The sequence below is a fragment of the Ammodytes marinus genome, assembly GCF_949987685.1.
Source record: "Ammodytes marinus genome assembly, chromosome: 8".
NCBI lineage: Eukaryota > Metazoa > Chordata > Actinopteri > Uranoscopiformes > Ammodytidae > Ammodytes > Ammodytes marinus.
In genome coordinates this window covers 23,061,059-23,088,776 of record NC_137212.1, presented here as the reverse complement: position 1 = coordinate 23,088,776, position 27,718 = coordinate 23,061,059, and the positions used below count along the sequence as shown (strand labels likewise).

At 40.1% G+C, this 27,718-nt stretch overlaps 1 protein-coding gene across 1 annotated transcript in view; it reads left to right on the top strand.

Moving 5' to 3' along the window:
* Positions 1 to 26,882, top strand: part of ell (elongation factor RNA polymerase II) — a 45,815-nt gene extending 18,933 nt beyond the window's left edge. The window contains exons 2-12 of the mRNA XM_080032960.1: positions 2,563 to 2,607; positions 15,720 to 15,841; positions 17,167 to 17,330; positions 18,310 to 18,560; positions 18,750 to 18,874; positions 21,644 to 21,707; positions 23,394 to 24,027; positions 24,357 to 24,423; positions 24,520 to 24,691; positions 24,802 to 24,846; positions 24,941 to 26,882. Coding sequence (XP_079889086.1) covers positions 2,563 to 2,607; positions 15,720 to 15,841; positions 17,167 to 17,330; positions 18,310 to 18,560; positions 18,750 to 18,874; positions 21,644 to 21,707; positions 23,394 to 24,027; positions 24,357 to 24,423; positions 24,520 to 24,691; positions 24,802 to 24,846; positions 24,941 to 25,045 — 1,794 coding nt within the window. The 3' untranslated portion in view covers positions 25,046 to 26,882. The remainder of the gene's footprint in view (positions 1 to 2,562; positions 2,608 to 15,719; positions 15,842 to 17,166; positions 17,331 to 18,309; positions 18,561 to 18,749; positions 18,875 to 21,643; positions 21,708 to 23,393; positions 24,028 to 24,356; positions 24,424 to 24,519; positions 24,692 to 24,801; positions 24,847 to 24,940) is intronic.
* Positions 26,883 to 27,718: the final 836 nt, after the last annotated feature.

Here is a 27,718-nt window from a genome sequence, read left to right as displayed (position 1 = left end):
TTTGACAATAAGCGTCTACAGATTCGCTGACTCCAAAACAACTTGATTCTAAAGTAGGGATGGGACGATCCACTTTTTTTAGTTCCGATTCCGATACCTGGGGTTTGGATATCGGCCGATACCGATACTGACCGATACGATATCATAATTGTTATAAATTTTTTCGTTGGTGGTGATGTTATGTATTAGGCTAGGAAGGCTTAAGCAATTCTAATTTAAAAGAGCAATAAATATACACAAATGCATATAGGTTTATCTTAAAGGCAGAAATCCTTCTCAATGATCACTTCTGCCCCACTAGAATATGTGGTGGTCTGTTTGTCTAAACAGTCTTTCTCTCTCTGGCTGTATTTTACATAGTAGAATTTGTTAGCTCACTGGCTAACAAACTGATATGTACTGTATGTCAAATTATAAAGTGATGTCCTCTCTCCCTCCACCGAACGTCGGCGCATGTTCGCTCTTACATAGCAAAAAAAAATTAAAAAAAAAAAAAAAAAAAAAAATTATAAAAAAAAAAAAAAAAAAAAAAAAAATCGGATTTTAATATCGGAGCTGTCAGTCCGATATCCGATACGCAGATTTCGGCCCTATCGGACCCGATACCGATACTGGATCGGATCGGCCCCATCCCTATTCTAAAGTTGCTGCATTAGTAAGAGAGGACACCTCTAACTACAGGGCTATCATCATTACTTAGGCCTGTAAACATATCCTAAATAATCCCAACAAATAATATAATCTTCAACCTAAAGATTGGATATTGAACATAAAAATGAATAAAATAAATGTTATAAACCTTTTTCTAAACTATTTCAACCTCTGTAATGTGTGATGGTATAGTACACATTGAAAGTGTTTTGTACTTGCAGGAGTATAAGAAAGTGCCAGAAAGCCCCAGTATTTGTATGCTGCTCCATATCTGTGGGTCAGGGTTTAGCAGTGATACAAAGTGCGTTGTGTCTTTGTAGGCTTGCCCTCCATTGACCTTTTAGCTCTCTCATTCGATCACATTTGATCCATTAAAGCAGCGCAGGGAAAGAAAAGTCAAAGTGACTTCCCCTTATTGATGTTTCTAAATGGTTTGTTCGTTCCTACAGTCAGTGAAATGTCAGCATTACTCTGCACACAGTTCCACAATCTATCTCCCTGACGGTAGCATTTCCTAATAAAAAAAATTCAAAAACTAAATGATATTGAGCCCTATCAGTTCAAAATTCTAAAAACAAAGTGCTAAAGATAAAATGTAGGATAACTTGGTCCGTTAACCATACGTTTGGTTCCGGTTACCTTGTTTTAGCAACAACTTTAACCTTGTTTATAAAAGATCCTGATGTATTGCTGACCTTTCTGTCAAATATTCTTAGGGGAATGGAAGTGCCGTTTTGTCTTTTTGATTTAATACATTTGGAATGATGAAACGAAAACTGGATGGAGTTACAATAAAAAATAAATAAAAAAAGTGATCACCCGGACAGTGGATCTGATACTGAAACCGCAGAATGCAACTGAAAGCAGAGTGGAAATGTCCATCATGCGTTGTTTGGCCAGATTCATATTAAACTGCCACACTAACCTAATCATTTCAAAATTAAAACATGTCAGATTATTTTTGCGATTAGCGTTTAGATTAAGATGTCAGAAAGTAAAAAAGTAGCTCAATAAATAGCTCAATAAAGCCACAAGATGATCATCAATTGACTTGCTTTGTCTAATGAATGATCTAAATTGAAAAGATATTCTGTTTACTATCACAATGGAGAAGCTGGAAACTGTGGACTTTTTTTCAGATTGTCTCATTTCAGCTCTAATGTAAGACATGTTAACCATCAACATGTTGAACCACGGCACCTTATCATGAAACTGCATTACCCACATTTCCCCCTCACATGGTGACCAGGCTTATCTTAGTATTATTTGTGGGCTTCTGTACCTTAAACAATTTGAAAAATGTCAGCAGTGAGCTCTAGCTATTGGGTTACTGTCTGACTGCACCACAACAACACATGCATCACCCACACAATCAGTCATTTCTGTCTCAGTTACTCTGCCTCTGTCAGACAAGGTTTTGATAATGATAAAGGCAAATAGTCATAGACTCAGACTCCAGAAATTGGATTTATAAAATAATTTGTCGTGGTTACGTGCGTCATGTTGTAATCTTGTCGCTTTGAATAGTAAATGGTATTAAAATTGTGGTTTCTCTGTGGCTTACTTTTCCATAATAAAAACATTTTTCTTTTATGTAAATCTTTCTCAACCAGCCTGTGTGGAAGAGCTTTATACACAGTGAAAATACAGTGTCTTCTTTCCCATAGCTCAAAACAAAGGAGAAACAAAAAGGAGTGAACAATGAATTGATAAAATATGGTGGATTAAACTGTTTGAATCATATTGCAGCACTGAATGCATGCCTTGTTTGCATGTCTTTTGTCTCTTTTATCTTGTGGAATGTTCATATATTTAAACATTATACAAGCAGTTCAGTATTTATTCAGAATAAAATATTCTTATGTGTTTACCTTGACAATTATTTAACAATGCTGTTTTTTGTCTTTATAGGTCCTGTCATCACGGCCATTGATCAGATTTAATGGAAACCAAGGGGTAAGAACATATCTCTGTCTTTCTTATGGCCTCCTTGAAACCAATGCATACAGTTGTGAATAAAAATAATGGAATCAAAAGATTTTTTTACAGTTAGCCCGCTGAATAAACAGTTAGCTTTTGACAAGTATTTCAAAATTGATGCATTGGAGCCAAAATTGAATTTACATGACTTACAATTTTAAAGAAATCACTTTGAACCTCCAAACATCTAACTGTGACACACACACACACACACACACACACACACACACACACACACACACACACACACACACACACACACACACACACACACACACACACACACTTTTCCAAACAACAAGACATTTGATTATGCCAACACTGGTGTCAGCTGCAAGCTAGCTATTCATTTTTCTCCTCCCCAACATGACACTTCAGTGCAATGGCTTTAAGTGGCTGCCTTTTTAGAAAGCTGACGGAAAGATACTGGCAGCACATAGCTGTTCCGAATTTAATGATGTGCTTTTTGCCATGTGAAGTGTCAACATTGCTTGATCTTATTGCTCTACTGTCACCGACACCTGATCAGACAAATGTTTCCCAGCCTCTGTCACTACTGGTCGAATCTACCAAACGTCAACCAGACAGAAAAAATACTACTACACCTCCTAAAAATCGTTTTCGTTGCCTTGTTTTTCATAACTCACTTGTGGTGTAAGTATATTTTCCCAACCATGTGGGGTGGGTGTCAGATGTTTTGCTTTTGTCAGTATAGCCATGTTTCCTTCTACTGTAGTGAACTTGACCGATACAATCGAGACATGTAGGATACTGTAGAGTGAATTGAAGCATCGCTGCTTTTCAGATTTTCTATTGGTAATGGGTTTGATTAGAAGATCTCTGTTGCTGTTAATTTGTTCAGTGTAACTATTCAGTGTCAGCCATATTTAGCATCAGCAATATTAACAGCACTTGTGACAATCTAAAGAAAGAATTAGACATTAACAGTTAGGACAAAAAGCAGGCTTGAGGTGAAGCAGAGCGAACGCTGCAGCTAAGCTAAAGGTCCCCCTGCTAAACTGCTGGCAACAAAAGTGAGTACACCCCTAAGTGAAAATGTCCAAATTGGGCCCAAATTGGGCCCAATGTGTCAATATTTTGTGCGGCCACCATTATTTTCCAGCACTGCCTTAACCCTTTTGGGCATGGAGTTCAGCAGAGCTTCACAGGTTGCCACTGGAATCCTCTTCCACCCATTCATGACAGCATCACAGAGCTGGTGGATATTAAAGACCTTGCGCTCCTCCACCTCCCGTTTGAGGATGCCCCAAAGATGCTCAATAGAGTTTAGGTCTGGAGACATCCATCACCTTTACCCTCAGCTTTTTTAGCAAGGCAGTGGACACATGGAGGTGTTTTTGGGGTCGTTATCATGTTGCAATACTGCCCTGCGGCCCAGTTTTGGGACCCTCGTACCTAGGGCTGGGTATTGTCAAGAATCTCACGATTCGATTCAATTTCGATTCATTAGGTCACGATTCGATTCGATTTCGATATTGATTGAAATTCTTCGATATCTATTCAGTATCAAGTAGAAATACACAAGAACGAGTAAAACATTTTTTTTTAAATAATTATTTATTTAATTTTATGCCTGTGAACAAACAGCCATGGTATAACTCTCTCCTCTTGGAAATTGTAACATAACATCAGCACAATACTAAATTGACAGTGCTGTATTAAATGTAATGTATTTAAATCATGTACAGTATTTATTTCTTTCTCACATGACATCTTTGAACAATAATAACACATAAGAACCAGGTGCCTTCATTTCTGGTAACACAATTAGCACAATACCAGTATAAGGTGTACAAAAGTGAAAAAAAAAGTGCTGTATTGGAATTCAGCTCTCATACAAAAACGTAAACAGACACAAAGCCAGTGCAGGTCATATGGGTTTGCTGCTCTCTGCCCTTTTGTCGCCACTTTTAACAACTCGCACTTGTGTGGTGTGTATGCGCAGGAAATACTAATATTAAATACTAGTTAAAAAAAATATATATATATATTATTATTTTTATGAATCGATTATTAACTTTTATGAATCGATTCGGAATCGTTCCAGAGAGAATCGCGATGCATCGGAGAATCGATATTTTTACCCACCCCTACTCGTACCCTATGTTTGACGATGGAAAGAGCAAATAAAAAGCACACCGAACCGCACTGCTCAGTGGAAACGAGGCTTTTGTTGCAATACAGGAAAGTCAATAAACGCACAAGGTGAGCTTAGCTAAGAAACAAACGAAGTAGCAATGAAATATATGGTGGATAGTTTTGTATCCTTTCTGTAACTGGTATTTGCATGTTTATGATAATGACAACTCACACCGGGGTGCAAGTGCTCTCTGTATATGAGCCTATAAACGTTGTTGTGCAGCTGCTTCCTTTATGGGCAAGGGTTTTAATGTGTCTTCCTGCCCAGTGGGACATGCATAGGCAGTGCACGTCCGTACTGGCACGTTTCAATTCGGTTTGACATCAAAAAGCTGCACTATTTATTCATTTGCCCTGTTTCCAAAACATGTATTGCTTCAGCTACCTCTTTCAACACCGGCGCATAAAACGCTGTTTGTGTGCATTGCTGTAAACATTGTCGTTGCAATGCCAGACATGGCAGCTTTCCTAGCATCTCTATGCTACGTCTTGAAATCTATTTTAATCCTCTCTTCCTACAAATTCACTTTTTAAAGTGTTAACTAATGAAGGTTTAGAGTTACCACATCCCCACATCTCAGCAGTGGCATTGGGTAATTGTTATTAATCACTAATACCATGACGGCTACAAAAACAAAGATAATATAACATACGTTTTCTTGCTTTTTATTTTTATTGTGACGCAGCAAGAACAGAGCACCTGCCACTATATTTGCTGTACGTCATGTCGGTTCAGCATTGCATACGGTTTGGAAATTCCCACTCATGGAATCTGGTACTGTAAGAGGAAATAAATGGTAGTAGCTTTAACAACCTTAGCTTGTTTGTTTATGGCCTAGATGTACAGTACATAAGTAGTTTACTCCTAAAGTTTACACTCCCACGTAAAGGGCACACAGATAACAAGCAACAACTGCTTACAGACAGCTGCTCTATCACATTATAGCACAACATTTGCAAACACCTCGTTCTGCCAATGCTGCAGTAGAATACAAACATGCACGCACGTACTGTATGTGCACACACACACACACACACACAGACACAGCTTATTTCGAATTTATATGTTAGTAAATCCACTGATTTGCATTCCAAATCTTCAATACATTTGCTTTCCAAACTCTTCATAGATGGATCTTAGACAGCAGCTGCAAATTTGTTCATGATTCCTCTTTTGAATACAAATTTGGCTGCAAGATTTTGGATTTTATTGTTGATGAAACTCGGGTCTGAATGTTTTTTTTTAATGGCCTTTGAATACTACATGTGCAATAGAATAGTCCTTATTTAAGCTCAGACTCCCACTTAACATCTGATCAGTTAACAAGACGCTATGAGTGGTGTCCATTCGCAAGCTACTGTACATCCACAACAACCTCCTATCTTAGTCTTGATTTGATGCTGCCATCCTGCTGTCAATTTTCAGTGTAATGCAAAACACAGCAATCATGCACAGAACACGACCCCATCTTTCATACTCCATTTAACTTTTATCTGGACCAACAGATACGGGAAAACTGAGAAAAAAAAAGTTAATTTGTGTTGACTTTAAATGACACACATTTTACATGTAAATATGCATGTGCTCTCTCATATTTGTAAGTTGTATACATTTAGATAGTAGGCCTTGATGTTTATTATCTGATGTGTTTCGGCTGTTGAATTAGCAAAGTGATAAATGGATAGAACAAACTTGATTTATCCCATGAATGGAAATTGTAGTGGCTCTGTGGTTATAATATTTCGCATGAATAACCAAAAACACATTTGCTTACAAAAGCACACACAGGGGAAGAAATAAAAGGAAATTAAAAATGTGCATTGTCCAAAGCAGTGAAGAGGGCTTTCCTCCATGCTTATCAGTGAGTCATTGGACATGGCTGTACCTGCTGTACCGGTCCTTTTCACAGCAGCACTGAAGGAGCCCCTGACCAAAGACACTCTGGGAATATGTATTATACCCATGCAGCCAGCTCACCATGGTGGAACAATCTGTTCCTGTTGAGATCAGAATGTTAGTCAGAAGTGTGAAAGTGGCTGAATTACAGAGCAGATGGTCTTTGTGTCACAATGAGATCTCATATTCATTCACTCATGTTCATTCATCGTGCAAAGCTCTCCCTGAACTATGAAACAGTACGTGCATGCAAAACCAAGTTAGTTTTTTTTTCTTAAAGAACATTTTTTTATACATTTTATTTATTCTTAAAGAACATTTTTTTATACATTTTATTTATTAAGAATGGACAGAAGTTGTAATGTGTTTTTCCACACAGATTGGTTTCAGATTTTAGGCAGCCAAAGAGGAAGCACAGTCGGGCTGCATAACACCTTTCTGATGCAGAACGCCTTATACATACACTCTGGTGTAGATTGTCCTGCACAGTTGATGTTTGTGTGACTTGGAGCATTATGTCATGTGCTTTTTTTTTGCCAAAGTGTGTCAGATACGTTGCTTATTTCCAACATACTCACTGCATAAGTGGCCTGTGGTAATGCTCTCTGTCGTTACACCCCACCCTCCCCGTCTGCCTCCCTGAATGGCTGTTTGTTTCTCACACGCTCTCTCCGCTTCTGGCGAATCACAGCGACAGTTGGCCTCTTGGGTCATCGTCGCGGGTGTGTGGCTAACTATTTTGAGGTGTATTTGGCACCACTGACACCTGTGACCCACAGCATGTTTACCCTCGGCAGAGTCGGTCTGAGAGAGTGAGGGCTCTCTGAATTACTTCTCACTCTCTCTCGCCTAACAAATCAACATTGTCAGCCCGTTTTTGTTTGGTTTTAACCATACTTTTAATCTCTCTTTGTCTTCCACAAGACAAAGACAACAGGCTGACAAGGCAAGTTCAAATCAATGCAGCAAAGCGGCAGCTGAAATTTTATTTTTTTTATCTGATTATATATTCTTATATCCTATTGTTATTATATTATGTAAACACATTTTTCAGTGGTGTCATAGAAGCAGACATGTTTTGTTTTTCTTCCTTTCCACCATAATTTTGTGATTTCTGAATGCAGACAGCTGACTAGTTGTGTCACACACAGAGGTGGGCAGAGTAGCCAAAAAATGTACTCAAGTAAAAGTAAGTTACTTTAAGATTATAATTACTCAAGTAGAAGTAAAAGTACTCATAAAAATTATTACTCGAGTAAGAGTAAAAAAGTACAAGAGTACAAGTAGGCCTACTGAATTACTCCGGATTTATTTTTGAAATATACAGAGCAACACAAACGGTACAGAATATACACGAACATAATATAAAACAGCAATGTTCAAATAAAGATATGTTAAATAACATAATTTTGAATAAAACAATAAATAAGGTATTTAAAAATCAAATGAATAACCCTTGAACTCAAACAATAATAAATTAATTATCTGCCAAATTAAATACATCACCCTTCAAATAAAATGATAATAAATTAGGCTTGTCCAAAATTATATTAATTAAAACCAATACACTTATAACACTGTTGCAATTGTTTTGCACATACACATTTTAAAACAAATTCCTACAATATGTCACTGGCCCTGAGAACATTATCTAGGTTGTGTTTTAGCCCCAAAAATATAAAACACAAAATTAAACTTCGTTACACATCAAAACCTGCTGGCACACTCACTTAACGTATGAAACTACAGAGTGGCTGAACAAAGAGACCACTCTCAGACTCTCACACAGCCAGACTGGGGCATGCGAAGTGAGTAGGCTACAGGGAGAACCACAGCCTTTAAAAAAGTCCGCGGACATTGTTGAGCCCTATGACAACATGACAACACTTGTCATGTGACTGAAGTGGCTGCATTTGATTGGCAAGCTTTTGTAATGTGGTTTTTATTGGTTGAAATAGTCACGTGATAGAGATGTTGGCTGAAGACGTCCCCGGGGAGAGAAATCATGAGAGAAATTAGCTCTCGCATGTAATAAATAAAATATATAAAAAAATAAGGTAACGACCGTCACGTAGCCAAATGGAACGGCGTAAAAGTACCGTTCTTTCTTCAAATATTTACTCAAGTAAAAGTAAAAGTATGTTGCAATAAAACTACTCCTAAAATTACAATTTATTCAAAAAGTTACTCAAGTATTTGTAACGGAGTAAATGTAGCGCGTTACGACCCACCTCTGGTCACACATGAGCAGATGATATACATGTCTAGGTTCAAGCTAGCCACTGGGCATTGCAGTCTTTTAAAGTGTGTTCTGCCTATTAACAGTGAGAGTGATTGACGTGAAGGCGACGTGAAGCAAAGCACTTGAACTGTCAGCGCTTTTCATCATCATGCATGTGTCGGGTCTCTGACTGGTTGGTCTATTTGCTGTAGTCTCTGGGATTTTATTTTGCAAGTGTAACTGATTAGAATCTAGTTTTTTGTATCAAAGAATGCTGGCTTGAAGTTAAAGCATCCGCAGTTAGGGTACATTATACTCGGTTGGGTTTCCGAAAGGAACAAATGCTTGGTTTCATTCTCTGGACAAACATGATCAAATTACTTTTGCTTGGTCATTAGTGCGTTGGAAAGTTGATACATTGTGGAACACATCACATTATGCTGATTCTACTACTCGGACTGAGTCCATATTACTTACTTCAAGTTTATTTTATTTAAAAAGAAAAAAAAGATTGAGGATTTATCACTTGAGATGCACCATCTTGTTTTCAAGGGGCTCCCCGGACATACAGTTTCAGGCATCAAAATGAAACGGACCCATACCACATCAGAATACTTTTGTACACATATAAAGGTATTTTTGAGACTGTGTAGTCTTGTGTACAGTTAGGACAAACCCCACTCACTGATGACAAACGAGGAGGTGTCTGCTTTCATCTTAATGATGAACCCTTCTCTTCAATCTGCTCCTTCACAGGTGAGTAAGTTGGAATATGCATGTTAACAGAATTTAATTTGCTTTATTGTATAATATTTTAATGCACAATACATGCTTTCTGGCTGTTGAACTTTGTCCCAGTTGCTACACTTTAGGACAAACTTGTTGTTTAGCCTTGAAACTGCCTAATAAGATTTTGGCCCATACAGAGGTATGACGCATTCATGTGCACAGTAATTTCACTCCCCATATTCTGTTATCAGACATTATATGAAGGATAACACCAGCTGAGATGAATTTCTGGGAATATCTGCCAATTAAAAACATTTCTGCTTTCGCCAGCAAAATAAGGGCTGGACACACCAAACTTAGTATGTGTTTGCGCACACACCAACTTCTCTTGCATATAATCTCTGTACACTGTTCATTCGATGTATTCAACCATGTATCAATCCAGGTACATTGTTGTTTGACCCTTGTATGCTGTTTGCAAGTAAATTCACCTGCTTCCAAGAAGGCCTGACTCAGTTTCAATTATTCAAACACTTGGTGAAATAATTCTAGTAACAAATGGTCCTTCGAGTTAGCCGGATCCAACATCTTCTTCTCTGGACAAGACGAGCCTGCACCGTGACGACGGGGGAGTCCACGACTCTCGACAAAAGACCTCCAGTGAACATTGCTACAAAAGAGGCTGTCAGCAGACTCGACTTGGACGGAGAGGGGTGACGGAATCCAGAGCCTGAGCGAGTCGAGGCTTTCTTGAAATCAGGTGAATATAAACAGCTGATTTTGTTTTGTCCAGGAATTATGGTAGTTCCTTTGTTTTATGTATTAGGTAGATAAACTAGTTTATGAAGCAGTATTTCTCATGGTTTTACCGTAAGGGAGAATAACTGATCGTAGTGTTTGGGAAAATGCACTAAAGAGAAAAATATTTCAACCTATAGTGTTTGGGGAGATGCACTAGAGACAAACCTATCTCAGCCTTTGGTGTTTGAGAATTTACACTGTAAAAAACAAAAGTCTCACGTACGTAATTAGATGATCATTAGTGTGGGGTCGAGGGTGGTCCCTTTATTCTGACAGGTATATTTTGTTCCATTAAACTGAGAGTTTTCTGTAATTTGGGAAGGTTTTATGGAAACAGGGTATATTTTCTTCCATTAAACTGAGAGTTCTTTGTAATTTGGGAAGGTTTTATGGAGGCAAAGTATATTTTGTTCCATTAAACTGAGAGTTCTTTGTAATTCGGGAAGGTTTTATGGAAACAAATTGATATCTGGCTGCTTGTTGTTACTTAGCCTGGGGATATAGTACTGCTCCAGGGAGTTAGTCTATGACAGGTTGTTTATTTGTTTTGTTTTGTTTTGTTATGTTTGTCAATAGTCTACAACTGCAGAGTAGACTTATTAGTTTTATTTAGAATACATCACATAGGGTGTTCTAGTTTAAATTGGTGAATTTTGTTAATCAATTGGAGGGAATAGGGGTGTTCACCCTGTTTAAATAGATTACTGGGTAATTTGATATTAGATTTTACATTTTAAAAATTAAATTACTTGTAAAATGGATACATTTGATATAAAAATAAGCAAAGACCAGCTTAAAAGCCTCCTTAAGACAAGTGAAGAACTAACATCTCAACTCCGGCAGCTAGTTACAGCCTGTGAGGAGGTTGTAATTAACAATGAGGTAATTCACCCGACAGCTGAAAGAGGCAGAGAAAAAGAGTTTAATAAGAAACAATGGGGAGGTGGGAAACAGAGAGGGGCCACAGAGAAAGAAAGGCAAACTGGGTGTTTCAGATGCGGCCAGAATGATCACTGGCTTCGCAAGTGCCCCCATCCCAGAGAAGGAAAAAATCAATCAGAGAGAGGTGGTGGCCCAGGAGATGAATAAGAAAATGCTTGTCTCCTAAAGATGACCAGAGTTCTGACTAAATTGCTAAAAGCTTTAAAGTTTAGAGCTAAATATCTTATCAATCCAAGACCCATAGTGAACCTTAAAGATTAAAGGTGCAGTCAATCATTTGAAGTTCCAGCATAAACTTACAAAAAAGCGACCTTTTGTGTTCTTTTTATGAAAATGTTCACTAAAAAGAATTGTTCAATGCTTTTGATTTGAACTACAAGTTAAAGGGGATTTTTATGCTGAAAATATGATCATAATGTGTATTGTTGATATAAATTGATTCAAAAACTGGTTAACTGTAAAGACACCTATACTTAACCTACATGTTAACTTTTGTTATTTGAAGAACAAACTATAACACCATGTCAGATTTGGAGAAGTAGAGAGCTTCTCAGGAATGTGGTGTGTGTATGATTCAGTCCCATGCAGAAAAGGGAGGGCCTGTCTCACTGACTGCCTGTGTGTGCTTGAATGCTGCCCAAACACAGACAAAAAATGTGAACTGAAGAAATGAAATCAAACCTATCCTAAAATGTTGTTGTGCGTTAATTGTGACATCTAAAGCAAGCAAAATGGATAGGATGATATTTTAGAAACAACCCTGGCAGAATGATGAGCATTTCTTTTGAGGACATGTTACTGCTCAAATTCATTCTGTTTCAGATGCAAGGAGAAGACGAAGCTGACAATTCTTCAATAAGGACAATTGGACACTGAGGAACAATCTGAATCGGTTATGGTAATATCCTACATAACCATTCCCCCAGTGACTGTAATATGAAGGACACTTTGCGTCAAAATGCCACAAAAGGACTTGTTGACCATCAAGACGATCTTGGTTCCTGTTCCCTGGCTTCTGCAAAGGACTGTCCTCTCTGAAACTGTACATAGACTGTTGCACCAGTACACAAACTTGCATTTTCACCAACTGTGATGTTGATGTACTTGATATTATTCTGCTTGACTGAAATATATTTACTCATATCCTTTGCCCTTTTGCTTTGAAGTGTTGCAGAAAGTTGCATTAAATATTATAAAAAGGGTGGAATGTTAACAGAATTTAATTTGCTTTATTGTATAATATTTTAATGCACAATACATGCTTTCTGGCTGTTGAACTTTGTCCCAGTTGCTACACTTTAGGACAAACTTGTTGTTTAGCCTTGAAACTGCCTAATAAGATTTTGGCCCATACAGAGGTATGACGCATTCATGTGCACAGTAATTTCACTCCCCATATTCTGTTATCAGACATTATATGAAGGATAACACCAGCTGAGATGAATTTCTGGGAATATCTGCCAATTAAAAACATTTCTGCTTTCGCCAGCAAAATAAGGGCTGGACACACCAAACTTAGTATGTGTTTGCGCACACACCAACTTCTCTTGCATATAATCTCTGTACACTGTTCATTCGATGTATTCAACCATGTATCAATCCAGGTACATTGTTGTTTGACCCTTGTATGCTGTTTGCAAGTAAATTCACCTGCTTCCAAGAAGGCCTGACTCAGTTTCAATTATTCAAACACTTGGTGAAATAATTCTAGTAACAATGCACGTCATGGTTTCATCACTCACAAGTTGGTTAATGTGGAGCCTGAGCCGTTTGGTGTGGAGGAGCCTCTTTCATCCTCTACAATGTGAGTCAGTGATTGGGCTGAGTCACCACCCTTTGCCTTGTCTTTCAGTCACTTCCTCTGCCTCTTAATCATCTCTGGATTCACACACTCAACACGACTCCACCTTTTTGCAAGAACATAGGGATCAACAGTAATGAGCTTGTACCAGCTTTGAATTTGGCATAGTACCTGCCTCTCCCACAAACAATCACTTCAAATTCAAAATTCTACCTCTGTCGCCAATGTCTTCGACCTCCCGTCATGCTGAAAATGCATAGTCCACAAATATTTTTTTAAATTTTTTTTGTGGATGGGTTCTTCATCCTGTTTTATCTTTCTGGTAATTGTTAGAATGATGCTAATAAAAGGCAAAACTATGCTAAAATAGTTAGAAAAAATTACATTGCTAATATTGCTTTTATCTTTCGAGTTGAGACTGCAGCAGAGGCAGTGTGCTGTTATGCTATACTGGAGTGGAGCATTATGGAAAACTGAGAGCACAGGTCTTCCAGAAGGGCGACTAAAGGACAATGTATTTATTTATAGTCGGCCACCTGCAGCCCTCACACGTGCTGAGGCCCTTTGGTAAACGGGGCCGAGATGCGTACAGTCTGCACCGCATCAACACCGATGAAGAAACCAGTGAGTCACATGCTGAACCTCTGATCTGTGTTAGGTCAATGAGCTGCTTGCTGGTCAAGAGGACCTGTCCTGGGGGGTACTAATGTAATGGATAACTCCAGCTATCTCTTGCCACCCTGGCTCAGTGTGCCTCAAAGTGTTTGGCAGAGACACAACTTGAATTCATGCTCAAGAAAACGAGTCATTGGTAGTAGGCTGTTCCAACTATGTGAAGGTAGAATCAGGTAGATGCAAGGTTTCATTGTTAACGCGTGCTTTCCCTGCTTTCATATTTAAAAGTGCACTATCAAATATTTCCGAGGTATTGGTGACATGCTTTATTGCACTGCCCTTAACATGGTTTCACCCGTTTTTCATCCACTGCCCAACTGTAACTCCGGAATTTCACTGGCTGTGCGTGCCAAGTCCAATGGTTTTGCTCCGTGCGCCCACTTCCGTCAACACCTACCGGCTCCGTTTTCAAAGCAGGTACGGCCAGCTCCGCTGATCAGCTGGAGTCGCGAGACCGAGGAGTTCCCGCGGTAATAAAAGTGACGAGCGATTGCTCTTGATAATATGATTCTCCTATTTGGTATTTACACAACAACAAATGCACGGAAGGTTATTGTTCCCATCCGAACGAGTAAAAGAACAGTGGACATGCTTGTATGTGTCTCTGTTTTGAGATTGTTACCTGCAGTGAACACCTGGTGTCTTATTTTGAAAATTAACCGGAGGTTTTATTGTTTTGTCGGCGGCTGTGTTACTGTCTCTCTCGATGTGTTCTATCTATGCTAAATTGATGCGGTGAGCTCCGGCAGAAATAGAAGCAGTGCGTATTTCACCGGACAGCTGGAGTAGCAGCGGAGCAGAGAGATGGTGCAGCGGACGTGGTGGACGCTCACGCACTGACTAAAGTAAAAACCTGACGGCTCCGATGCCGTGCTGGAGTGGAGAAGGACCAGACAGGCAGCCGGTGGAATTCGGCCTTAATAGTGAAAGATGTATTTTAGAGCAAGAAATCCCACTTGTCACTTGTCAAATTATTCCCTCCCATTTAAAGAAATTGCTGATGATTATAGGTTTGTAGTAGTGGAGAGTGGTGAACTCAACTTCCTCCTCACACTTGTATGGGAGGAAGGTCATTGTGGGGGAGGGATAGGATGTGCATAACTACTGAAGGCCAGAGTCTGCAGAAATACCGTTCATAGTTCTTCTGTTATAGTCATTTGCACAGGTTGGGAAGACAAATAGGAACACTTTTCATTAGACTGCATATACTTTTTTCCTTTTTTATTTATGCCGGCAATAAAATGCCTGGGGCTTTTCCATAGCACTGGTATTTGTTTATGGTACTTCTTACGTATGGTCTTGTTTTGGGTGTTTTCTTAGTGTGTTCTTTTCCCTTCTCTTTTCATTTGCCACTGATTGAGTGAGCAGGTGCTGCTCTCTCAATCATGCACACCTGTTTTAATCAATGGGCAGCATATAGCAGGAGGAGAAACCTCTGCTCGCTGCCATGCTGTCGGACTGTTAGTGCTGAACTGTGTTTTTACTGAAGTTAAGTTTATGCTTTTGTTTGAAAATGTACCTGTTTGTTTTGCCACGCTGCTGACCTGTGGTTATTGTCCTGAAGTAATGTTACCTCTTGTTTTTTGAGAATTAAACACATTATTTTCCTGCCCGACTCCTACTTTTCTTTCATCTGGTTTTACGTTATAGTCCCTACCCCTAGACACAGATAGGGGTGTAACAGTACTACATAAAAAAAAGTTTTGGGTGTAAAGTGCAGTTAGTCATCCTTTTCGTGGTCCTTATCTGAAAAGTATATTATTTAAAAGAATGGAGACGGAACATATTTTTAAAATTATTTAACTTAACTTTGTTCTGAAATAAGTAGCTTTTTAAGTCCATGTTTTTCTTGTCTTCAACAGAAAATATCAATACCACGGGCTGAAAACTCCAGTGACCTGCAATCGTTTACCTTCTACCTGTCGCATGTGGGCAGAGATAACCCCCAGGGCAGCTTCGACTGCATCCAGCAGTACATCACCAGGTATGAAGAAAAACACTGAATCTCACTCGCGTTCACTCTTCTCTCCATTATCAAATATACAGCTAATTCTCCTATTCAGAAAACCCACTCTGATTCGACAATATATTTTTATCATGGGTGAGCTTTTCAATCATAAACCCTCACTGCGTTTGAGCTCTGTATATATTATATATACTGTAGTATATAATCCACAGTGAGTTTTTCCAGGCAGACAATCTGTTTGTTTAATATAGTTGGGACCTTTGACTATAAGTGAGATGCTTAACAGATGAACACGATTGGGACTTTGGCTCCAAGTAGCAGGTAGAAAATGGAAAGATGCAACCCTGAGGTTCATTGGCATTACACTGGTACACGATGTATCTGGTAATCGTCCATAAACAAAGTGTGAAATGAATTGGAAAAATATGTGAAAAGTGACACGTGGTCTTTCAAAAATCCAATCAGAACTGGCCTTTCACCCATCGGTTTAATATTGTTTGTACAAGTTGCAAAATAAGAATGTTTTAAAAAATAAGAAATTATGCAAGAATGTTTACTTGTGTCCTACTTCAAGTGTAAATGAGGGTTTCTAAGTGTTGAAATGCATGATAATAACTTAAAGCATTGTCCATTTCTGCAGTAGCAATGAACACAGGACTCGTTTAATGATTCCGGTCCAACCCCTTCTGTACTCACACTGAACCCTTTCTTTTGCCTAAAATGCAAAAAATGTGTCGACTAAATCCCAGAGAAACCCAGATGTCTCTGTGTTGTTGACAGGCAAGGAAGTAGAAAAACAGAATGAGGAACGACAAGTATCTTCTGCTTCTCTGACCGTCAGGCTTTCTGAGGCCATTATTGTGAAAATATTTTTACTGAGTGGGTCAGGTGGAGTTCATCCGCATCCCCGACTGGATCCCTAATCAACCTTGAGTTCCAATCTAAAACCCAAATGACAGAGCTGAGCTTCCACTGACTGTGCCAGCGCCATCTCATTTTCTGCCAAATCCCCATCAAAGTGCAGGGGAATCAAAGAGAGCCGGAAAGTCGGGGAAAGAATGGGATTTGATGCGGCAGTGAGTCGGTACTGTGGGAACCCACAGTTGGATGGAAATTGAAAAAATAATAGTTGAGCCCTAGGGGCGTTTAAACGGATCTCATCTGGGCAGGAATGCACAGTGAAGGGATGGGTTTATTGCAAATAGTATATGATTTTAAGGTTAATGCTGAGGGTTATCTTGCAGTGGTGGATTTATATTTTAAGGTGGCATGCTTTAAACTCTCAACTAACATCATATTGGTTTGTTTTCTGTCCATCTCTCTCACCATACTCCTTTTGGCAGTGAAGGGAGCATTCAGCTGGATTGTTTGGGTGGGATCACGGACAAGATTACAGTGTGTGCCACAGACGACTCCTACGCCAAGGCCAGGGAAAACATGGCCCAGGTTGAGGAGGAGACTCGCAGTAGGAGTGCCATAGTCATCAAGCCCGGGGGAAGATACGTAGGTGAGGAGACATGACAAGGCACCGACCAACCGTGTGTTTGTGTAGCCTCCACTAGGTGAATAGGTTTCCCCATTGCATCAGACAGGTAGTTCTGAATGCCAGCATGCCTAATCTGAAACTAGGACTTTATGGACTGTTATGGTGGCTGCTTCCTCAATGGTCAAACATAGAATGTGCAACTCTTCCACCAATCCTCTTCCTCCTTAATCCCAATGAATGGAATTTCAAACACACACAGGCAGACATGGCCCCGGGGGCAAAACACATAAACTTTTTGTTGACTTCTTGTTTTGGCCTCCGACCTTGACTATAAAACACATCGGGCTGCAGTTTTAGTTAAAAGTAGAGGCAGCCCTGCATCACTGCCTGCAAGTAAATAAATCCAGCGTAAGACCAAGCAGTGTTGAGCAATGAGTAAAAAAAACTAAAGAAAATTGGTTTGTGTTTCCTATGGAGCCAACAAAGTGTTTCAGTCTCAGCAGAATGCAATGCAAGATTAGTACAAATCTTCATAAGCTGAAAAATCTTTTTAAAGCTGATGTTTGTAAAGGTGTACGATACATCTCCTGTGAGTCACCTGCGAGGACTCTTAGCTGTTATCAATCACTGAGTTAAAAGCTGTTATGGATACAAGTATTTGTTTTGCTGAGATTGTTGTTTTAAGAACAGAAAATAACTTGAGGACTGGCTGCCAGCAAAACAGTGCCCTTTTGTTCTGCTTCTGTCCTAAATTCCTCCTGTCCATTTTTTTTTTTTTTTTTTTTTTTTTTAATTCTCAACCCAATGTTGAACACGCCACACCCTTTTGAAACACTAAAAATGCAGCCCTACCAAAATAATTGGTAAGATAAATTGTAGTCTTTTGAATATAAAATGTAGGTTTCTGTGTCAAAATAAAATTTGAGGACACTGACTTGTTTATTTTTTTAGAAATTTGCCTCACTCTTCCTTGACTTCTATTACTCCTGGACTTCTCCAGGTAAGAAGGTTCAGATCCGGAAACCGGCACCTGGCCTCTCTGACGTGGCCCCACAGCGGAGGACGTCTAGGCCTGTCATCATCTCTAGCAGTACGCTGAAGAAGGGCACAGCTCAGCACAGGCCACTCCGGGATCGCCTCACACACCTGCTGGCCCTCAAGCCCTACAAGAAACCTGAGCTCATCCTGAGGTTGCAGAAAGATGGCCTTCTGCCATTAGACAAGGACTCCCTGGATAGCCACCTGCAACAGGTTATACACATACACACACACATAACCAACACACACACACACACACACACACACACACATAGTTATTCCTTTAGTATATTTATCTTGAGTCACTCACTTAAACCTCCTCAGTGTAAGCTAATCTTTTCAAGGTCCCTTAACTGCAGAGGCGAGTTGACTCACCCATGCCTCTTTCTCTTGTCTTTTTAGGTGGCAAACCTGAATGGGAAAGACAACACCTTCACATTGAAGGACTTTTTGTATAAGGAAATCCAGAACGACTGGCCAGGCTACACAGAAGGAGACCAGCAGCTTCTCAAGAGGATTCTCTTCAGGTACGTCAGATATGTGGATTACTACTCTCTCCTGACGTCCCCACATCACTCTATTTTGATGATGATTTCTGTCGGCCATGTGTTAGGCAACAGAACAGTAAAAAATGTGACTCATGTTATTTGATATTTTGTAGTGAAAGTGATTGTAAATGAACAGGTATTTATTTTTAAGAGTAGTGTTATGTTGTGTTTATGCTCATTATCAGCCTTTCGGTTCTTCTTTCTTACTTAATGATGATGTTCTGAGTCAGTGTTACAGGAGTTGATTTAGCAATGTGTGCGATTTAGTGCGTACTTTTCTAAAGTAAGAATTCAGCTTGTTGTGTAGTACAGATTTATGATTTTGCAAACTGCAAAGCACATTGTTAAAACAATTGTGTTGACTCTCTATGGAATCATAGCGCTGCCCAGCAATGTATATCGTAATGCCTAAGTCTGTCAGTCTAGTGCGTGTTGACCGCATGAGCTGCTGGCCTTCTTCCCAGTAAAAAAAATCTGGTTTTCTCAGGATCTGGGACACTAAGGAAAAGCAGGCTCCCCTCCCAGCTAGCTATATATAGACCACAGGGGTGTACTACGAAGCAAGATTAAGCAGTTAGTGGGGTGAGCCAGAGTTTTCAGAGTCACAAAGGTGGCTCTCTTTTTACCATGGCAGCATAGGCTTTTGCCAGATGCATTCAGTTATTGATAGAGAATTATAAAATATTGTACGCATCGCTATTCGTAAAGTTTTTTTTGCTGTAACTGAACATGTTTGTAATGTTACCTGGCCATTTACACACACTGGCTAATTCAGAGGCCTTCTATGCAATCACAGGTTGCAACATTACTTCACTATAGGCTATTATTTATCAGTACTACTAGCCTATGACTTTCAATTAGATATGAAATGAGGTAGGCCTAATGAGGTTTGATGACGACAAACCCGGGTTAACAATGAAGTTGATAACCACCATCGTGATACCCATTATCTCTGATCATAAGCTTAGTTTTAACCTGTAAACAACCCTAAAGGCATCTTGATTGTTAACACTGACTTATTAGAAACATGAATTGTATAATGCAAGTTAAAAGTCCTGCAACAATATATTGTCTTCCTTACCTGAAGTGTCCAGCTTTATCGTATATTTTGTTGTCGGACCTCTATTAGATTATATGGCAAATCAAAATGTGTGTAATAACACAAACTGTAGCATTTCTGACACTGTGCCATTTAAAAAATTTCCAAAGTTAGTATTTATTACATCACTGTATTGCATTACATTGTAGATGGATTTAAATTTTTTGGGCCAATGTTTGTTACTTTGTGTGTGTATGTATGGGTACATGCTTTTAGTTCGTATTTGAAAGGCACAGATATATACCCTATTTTTATGTCTCTCTCTAACTATGAGCTCTGTTTGTGAGTTTATCAGCTGACAAGCAACCACTGCCTAGCCTCCCCCCTCCTCCTCAGCTCCTCCAGTGTTTTGAGCTAATGCAGTCAGTCACGCAGGAGTAGCATAACAACATGATTGGAACGCACATGATGCAACAGTGTTCCAGCACATGCTGAACCATGTGTGAGATGGCACCGGTCCAAGGTTCAGCCGTATCGGCCGGCCTGCTGCAGTCTATCTGACTCTCTCCACCCCAGACAGACAAGCGTGCACACACACACACACACACCCAACCAACCCCTTCTGATAACGTAGTCGGTTGTGGCAGCAGCTTTCTGCATGTGTAATGTGTCCTTTTACCTTTTTTTATAATGTCATGTTTGTAGCAGTGGCTTTCTTTGTTTGCATTGCTAAGCCCTTGCAGCAGAGCTAAAACCATCTGTCAAGCAAGCATCCTGACATTCAGCTCTAATAATGAACAACACTGGGTCAACGGGTTGGTTGTCATGCTGAGAATGAACTGAGTTGGTTCGGCTCTGTTTTTATAGTGGTTTGATAGTTGTATGTTGGCCCATGTCTTTTGTTTAGACGTTCCTTCTGACAGATTTATCGGGTACGTAATGAGGTCATGGATTAGTCATCATAATTATCAATCTTAGGCCCTGTTCACTCCTGGTGTTAAAATGGTTTACTCTAGTAGCAGTCTGTGTATTGTATGATTCTACCTCCCAAACAGCCATACCCAAAGTGACCTTCAGTACCATATTCTCTCTCTATTGCTTTCCATCACATGTCTCTGTAGAATGCAGTGCCACTTTCTCACTACTGTTGAACTAGCTGCCAAATGTGTTACACCCTAAAATAAGCATGCAGCAATGTTAGTGAGATTGTAATCTTTCATTCAAGGAGAACAGCAGACTTATGACTTATGTTACAAAACTGAAGACTGTGAAACTGTTGGAAAACTTTTTCAATTATTTTGCCTTGTCTATTTTGAAGTAAATGAAGTGTTATGATAAAACAAGCGGCTCTTTTAAGTAAGTCCTGCTGTGCTGATATGTCATCATAGCTAAGTGGGTACTCAGCTTCACAACGCCACTGTTATAACTTGCTATTTGCCTTCTTACATCTGCATACAGTATGTGACAAATGCCATGATGCCTTTTAGCATTTTGATGTGTCTGGTCAAACCAGTCAGCAAGACTTCAAAACAAACAAACCTTGTTGAACCATTTTCATGTTACAGCATTAATGCTGATGGAAATGCTGTCACTTAAGGATGTTGGATGTGGGGTTCCTGTTGTGTCTGTATGTAGTTTACAGTTTGGACCCTGCAGAAATGATACTAAACGTTTGTGTGTTTGTGCATACCTGTGTTCACTCTCTTTAGGAAACAGAGTGCCCCCCCACTGGATAGCCCGCCCAAAGAGCTGAACAGCAGCTCGCCATCTCAGGTGAGTTAACTAACTGTTGCTTCTTTTTACCTTTTCTCTCACTTCCACGCACCTCTCTATCCATATGCCATTATTCTTTCACTTTCCCAGTTGTAAATAAATACCCCCTCTTCACCTGTGGCTAGCGATGGATAATATTATCTTGATATTTTGGAATTGGTGAATGGTTTAACAATATAACTCATGGTATAAGTTCTTGAGCAGTTTTTTCATAACTTTATTCATTTCTAGGATGTTACTATACTGGATTTTGACAGTCTCAAACTGATGTTGATTTAGTACACTCTGCATAGCTAATCTTTAACCAGAGCTTGTTTGCCTTCAGTTTTTCCAGCTGATGCAGTAGAAATGGCAGAGGAGTTTGGAAATTCTAGTTTCACCCCCCCCCCCCCCCCCCAGTTTACCAAACACTACAACCTGCTACCTGGGTTGACTCTGCATGTCTGGTGGTGAACAATGTTTTCCCAGGGCGGATTTTCTCTGAATTCTCAGTCTCCCTGCATTGCAGACTGATTTATGAATCCTCTTCATTGCATAATACACTTTTTTCATATTCCTTGTCCTGCTGCTCTCGTTTTCGGGTCAGTCCAGACTCCTGTGTGTGAACCCATTGTGTACACTTCATTAGGTAGAGGGAGGAGGGGTTGCTCTGTTTATAATATTAGCTCCTTCTTCAAAGGTTCTCCTCACCTCAGACACCCACTGTACGCCCCTTCTATTCCGCTCGCGCCCTCAGTAAACACAGCACACAAGCAAACAGTACCCAAGGGTTTCTTTTTTTAGATCCTTGGGTATAAATGGAGAGCACCTCAGCCGGTAAAGCTGTGTGCTAAAGCTCAGATGGGTGAGGGGGTGGATCAGGGAGAGCTGCAAGGCAAACAGGGCGAGAGCATGTCCACACACAGATAGATACATCTTAAAATAACTCCCTGCTATAGCCATTTCAAATAAGTTTTCCATTCACACTGGAATACAGAAACAAAAGCCATCTTTTTGTAGGGAGAAAAACAAAATTTGAGTTAGAGCCTTCGTCTGCAGTGGACTGTGGATCTCGCTCCTACTTTTTGTTCTGCCCACTCATGCTCTCCATGATCGCAGGCTTCCTGACTATACTGCTTTACAGCACCTGATCTTGTCAATGCAAATGCACATCGGCATTCAGATAAACCTTGTTTTTCCTGTCCACACTACAAGATTTCCCTTATCCAGTGTGTTTTGGTTTTGAAGAAGTGTAAAAAAAAGTGTCATTAAGTGAAGCTTCTGCTAGTGTGGCCTTTCGGTCCCAAACAGACCTCCTGACTGTTTGTTGTTGTTTCAGAACCCTACTGTTTTCATGTAGGGAAAGCCATCTGACAGTGATTTGGTCAGCCGCTCCCAAAGACATTAGTGTGAGCTGGGTTTAACAGGGCCTGTCTCATCTGTAATGTAATCCCTGGTATTGTGAAAAGATAGCACAGCCATCATAGTCTCGATGCATTTTTTCTTCCTTATTTTGCCTTTTCAATCTATCTGCTTGACCTAAAGCCTCTCCTCTGTACATTCATTTGTTCTCCAGGGCTCAGACCATTTTTGCTTGCTCTGACCCTTGACTGAAGTTTTTCTTTCATTCACTCTGAGGTGAATTGAATTTATATTGAACCCTATTTAATGTTCTACTAAACAAAATACAATTTTGTTTTCCACCAGAAACGTCCGCCTGCTGACTTCATCGACCCTCTCGCCAACAAAAAGCCCAGGATATCGCACATCGCCAGCAAGGCTGCAACAGCCCCGGTGAATGGCAAGTTCAGCTCGGCCAACGGGAGGGGAGAGCCGGCAGGAGTGGCGGTCTCTATGTCGGACCGCGGCGGCACGACGTCCAGCTCCCAGCAGCTCCCTCTGCTGGACATCCCTCGTCCTTTTGAAGCGCTGTCGGACGTCAGCAACGACTCCAGCCACAACGGGAGGGACTGTGACTCTCAGGACACGGGGGCGTCGGAGAGGCTCAGCCAGCCTCCGTCGCTTCTCACGGCGCTAATCACGGACTCAGCGATGCTCGCCAAGCCCGGCATCGGCGCCTCGCCTCCCGGACACACAGGCCTGATTGGCCCTCGGGACAAGAGCCCCTCGTCCTTCAACACTATCAACAAGTCCAGGAAGAAGTCTAAAAAGCATAAAGACAAGGAAAAGGGCAAAGACAGGGAGAGGGGGAAAGGGAGGGCGCAAGAGAAGGAGAAGGCGAGGAAGAGTCAGGAGGACTGCCGGGTGCCTGAGACTAACGCGGCCTGCGAGCTGAGCCCAGCAAACCTCAAAAGCAACAGTATTCCACACAAAAGCACAGGTGAGACCAACACAATGAAAGTGCTACTTCTTATGTGGATGGACACCTGTTAGTCATTGCTGCAGAGTGGGTGGTGGCGTCATGTGACAAGTGCATGACTCACTGATTAAACTGAGACCCCTGCTGTTCAGCTTTATGACTTCAATAACCTCAAATACACACCAGTGAATCCAACTGGAAGAGAGCATTTGTAGAGAGCAATACATATTTGATGGATGAAAGATGTAAACACTAACTAATTATAAATAATCTTTTTGTGTAGTTGCCTTTCCAGCAGCAAAAAAAAAAGATATTCTAGATTATTATAGCCTGTATTTACCTCGTTTCAGATCTGAATGGAATGTGCAACAGTACCAGTATTCCTTCGTCATCACCTGAGGTGGCAGACTATTTATTGTGAGTATTTAACAATGTTGGGTCTTTTTGATATACACAAGAAATACTTTACTACTTCCCTTCAGTAACATTTCCTCTCATCCCCACCCCTCCCAGGAAGTACACAGTGATCAGCTCTCCGGAGCAGCGCCAGAGGTATAAAAACGATTTCAACACAGAGTACAGCGAGTACCGGGGTCTGCATGCTCGCATCGAGGGCATCACCCGGCAGTTCACTGTGCTGGACAATGAGCTCAAACAGCTCCAACAAGGCACAGACAAATACACGGTAGATTTTATTTTAAAAAGTCACCCCTTTTTCATTTCACTGGTTCATCATGCATGCCTTGTTTTTGTTTTTTTATTGTTTTTGATCCCTTGTGTGTGTCTTCTCTTCAGACAATCCACAATCAGATACTTCAAGAGTATCATAAAATAAAAAAGGTAAGTTAAAGTCCAACTTTTAACAGATTTTAATGGTAAAACCTATCGAAGTGGAATATCAGACTGTTACAGTTCTTTTTCATGTCCCTTGCAGACTAATCCAAACTATAGTCAAGAGAAGAACCGCTGTGAATATCTACACAACAAACTGGCACATATAAAGAGACTGATCGCCGAGTACGATCAACAGCAACTTTAAAAGTAGTTATCAGACATTGTTTCCCTGTTTATCTCTGGAAACCACGCAGATAAAGGAAAACTTTGGATTCCGCTTGTGCTAAAAATAAAAAATAAAATTCAAATGTTCTAATGAAAGATGCCATGAAGGGAGTATTCCCCTCATTGGGGCCAAAGGCTCTATTGAGGAATAAGCAGGACACACAATGTTTTTCTCGCCTTCCTTTTTTTCTTCTTTCTTTTCTTTAGATGGGCTTGTGCCTGGTGTGGGCCCGGTCCATCTGTGTAGTAACAATGAATCATTTAAAAAAAGAAAAAAAAAGTTCAGTGTGTCTTTTTTTTTTTTTTTTTTTTTCAACAGCCCACCCTGCTTATAGTGCACAGAGGTCTGAGAGTCACACATTAATACGTTCCCGCTTTCTTGGGAGATGTCCTACTAATCTTGTTTGCTTTAGAAAACTGGAGAGAAGGGGACAACGAGATGCAGACTGCAGATTGTGTACACCAAATGCAACTTATTTGTTTTGAGTAAAAGTTAAGTGGATGTCCCCATATACTGAATCCAACGGTTGTGACGTTGAATTTATTTGTTTTTTCTTTTTATTTATTTTTCACACTTAAATGGGGGGTGGACTGAGTCTGTTTAACACTCCTCCATATCAGTACTCAAAAGCTGTCTCAATTGTTTTCTGTCCTCACATCTTGAATGTCTGACAGTATTTTATTCAGAAGCTGCCTTGCCCATCTACTAGCGATCTGTTGGCGTAAAAAAAATTTTTCTCTCTTCTAAAGAGATGCAGATATCACTATTGATAAAATCAAAACGATGCCTCTAAATGCACAGTCAAGCACAGGTTTGTGCTCTTGGCATTTATTTTCCAAAATCATGTGCAGATGTCTTAACACGGGGGCACGTGTGACAGTTTCCAGTCAACCTTCAGCTGTAGACACAGTTTCCTCACTCAGTCATGGCGAGCTGCACTGCTTGTTCATGGGTCACAGCAGTGATCCTTACGTATGGTGCAGCATATTGTATCAACTGAAAAAAATAGATTTAGCTCTTAATTGGTGGTCTTTCCTGTTTAGGTCATGATGGCTTTTGTAGCATTTGAATTGTTCAAAATGATCTGAAGCGTTCATTGCCAGTTCTACTCTGTCTATGCTTCAGAAAATCCTCTTAATTGTAAAGATGATGCAGACGGGGGATGCAGATCAGCAAGCTTTTTACATTTCATCTTCAAAATGTTCAAAAAATAAGCTTGAGCCCCAGAACTGATATCTCCTAAGTAAAGTTGGCTATCGGTGTCCCCTTTTTAGTTATTAACATAGTGTTTACAGTGTCCTCAAAGAGATCAAATATTTTCTTTTTGTCTGCTCATCGACCCACATGCTAGTCTATCGAGACGACTGTTAAGATGAAGCCATGCTCAATCACCTTCCAGGTGGAGGCCTTCAGGGAAAGGGAAGGCTCCCCTGCGACCAGTTTTTGCCTTTTCAAATGTGATGTCAGATATTCACGGAGGTTGGCCTGAAATCCGTTTCCTGGATCGGCTCTCTGAGAAGGAGGATCTATTCGACGGATCTGTTAAAATTTAGAAAATGCTATGTCAGAACTTAACCTGATGACCGAATGCATTTCTTATATCGACCTTTTTATGTGATTGTGAATATGAAAAATCAGCACTTTTTCTCTTGATCTTGCTGTTACCCGGGGGGGGGTTTTGTCCAAATGACTATTCTCTTTGTCCATCAGAGTGCATGCTTTATGAATGTGTGTTACAATGAACAGTCTTTGTATCTTTACTTGAAGAAAAATAAACTGCCCATGGATATCAAAATCCAAGCAAAGGCCTAGTCCAGCTGAATTAGTATGTAATTAATTTGACATGACTCTGACCAGCATGTATACCAAAGTGCTTACTGAGTGGGACGAAACAAAAACGCTCTACCAACTGTTGGCAAAGGAACATGTTACAGCATTCTCTCCTTCCTGTTATATCACGGTGTCTATTCATGACTTATCATCCAGCTGAAAGTTTCTCAGTGTTTTTTTTCTTGTGAGAAGTCAGAGGAAGCTCCTTTAGCTCAAGACGGGATTTGCATGAGTGGACTTCAATTGTTTGAGTATAATGCCAGGTTTCAGATTGTATCCCCCTCCCAATGCAAACGCTACATCAAGGGCCAGGGGACGTAGTTTGTGAAGGTGAATTTCTTTTTTTTACCAGAATCAATATTCTGCGTCACCCAGTACTGCAACCTACAACAAGAAGACACTTTTACCATTCTTAAGTGTTCCCTTTTGTTTTCGAGAAATATCCTGACATGATTACTGTTTTACACCTCGATTACGGTCAAAATCCATTGTGAATGAGTTCATCAGTAAACACATTTTGCTCCAACTTAGAGGAAAGTGAAAGAAACGATATGCCAGCACAAGAGTACTGTTGTATGAGTTTATTGTGCCAAAATGACCTGTTGTAAAGGTTTCTTTTTTTTCTTTTTCCTCTTTTCTCTGAGTATATACATGCTGCTGTATAAGCAAAGAGGGCTTTGGAGAAGAGTCATGAAATGTTGGCGCTAAAACCCAAAGCACGCTTTTCAAAAACCATAAGGGACTGGGACTGAAATTGATCTTTGTTTCAATAAAATTCTTTAAAATCCTTATTTGTGAAATTCTGAACCAGTTGTTGCTGTC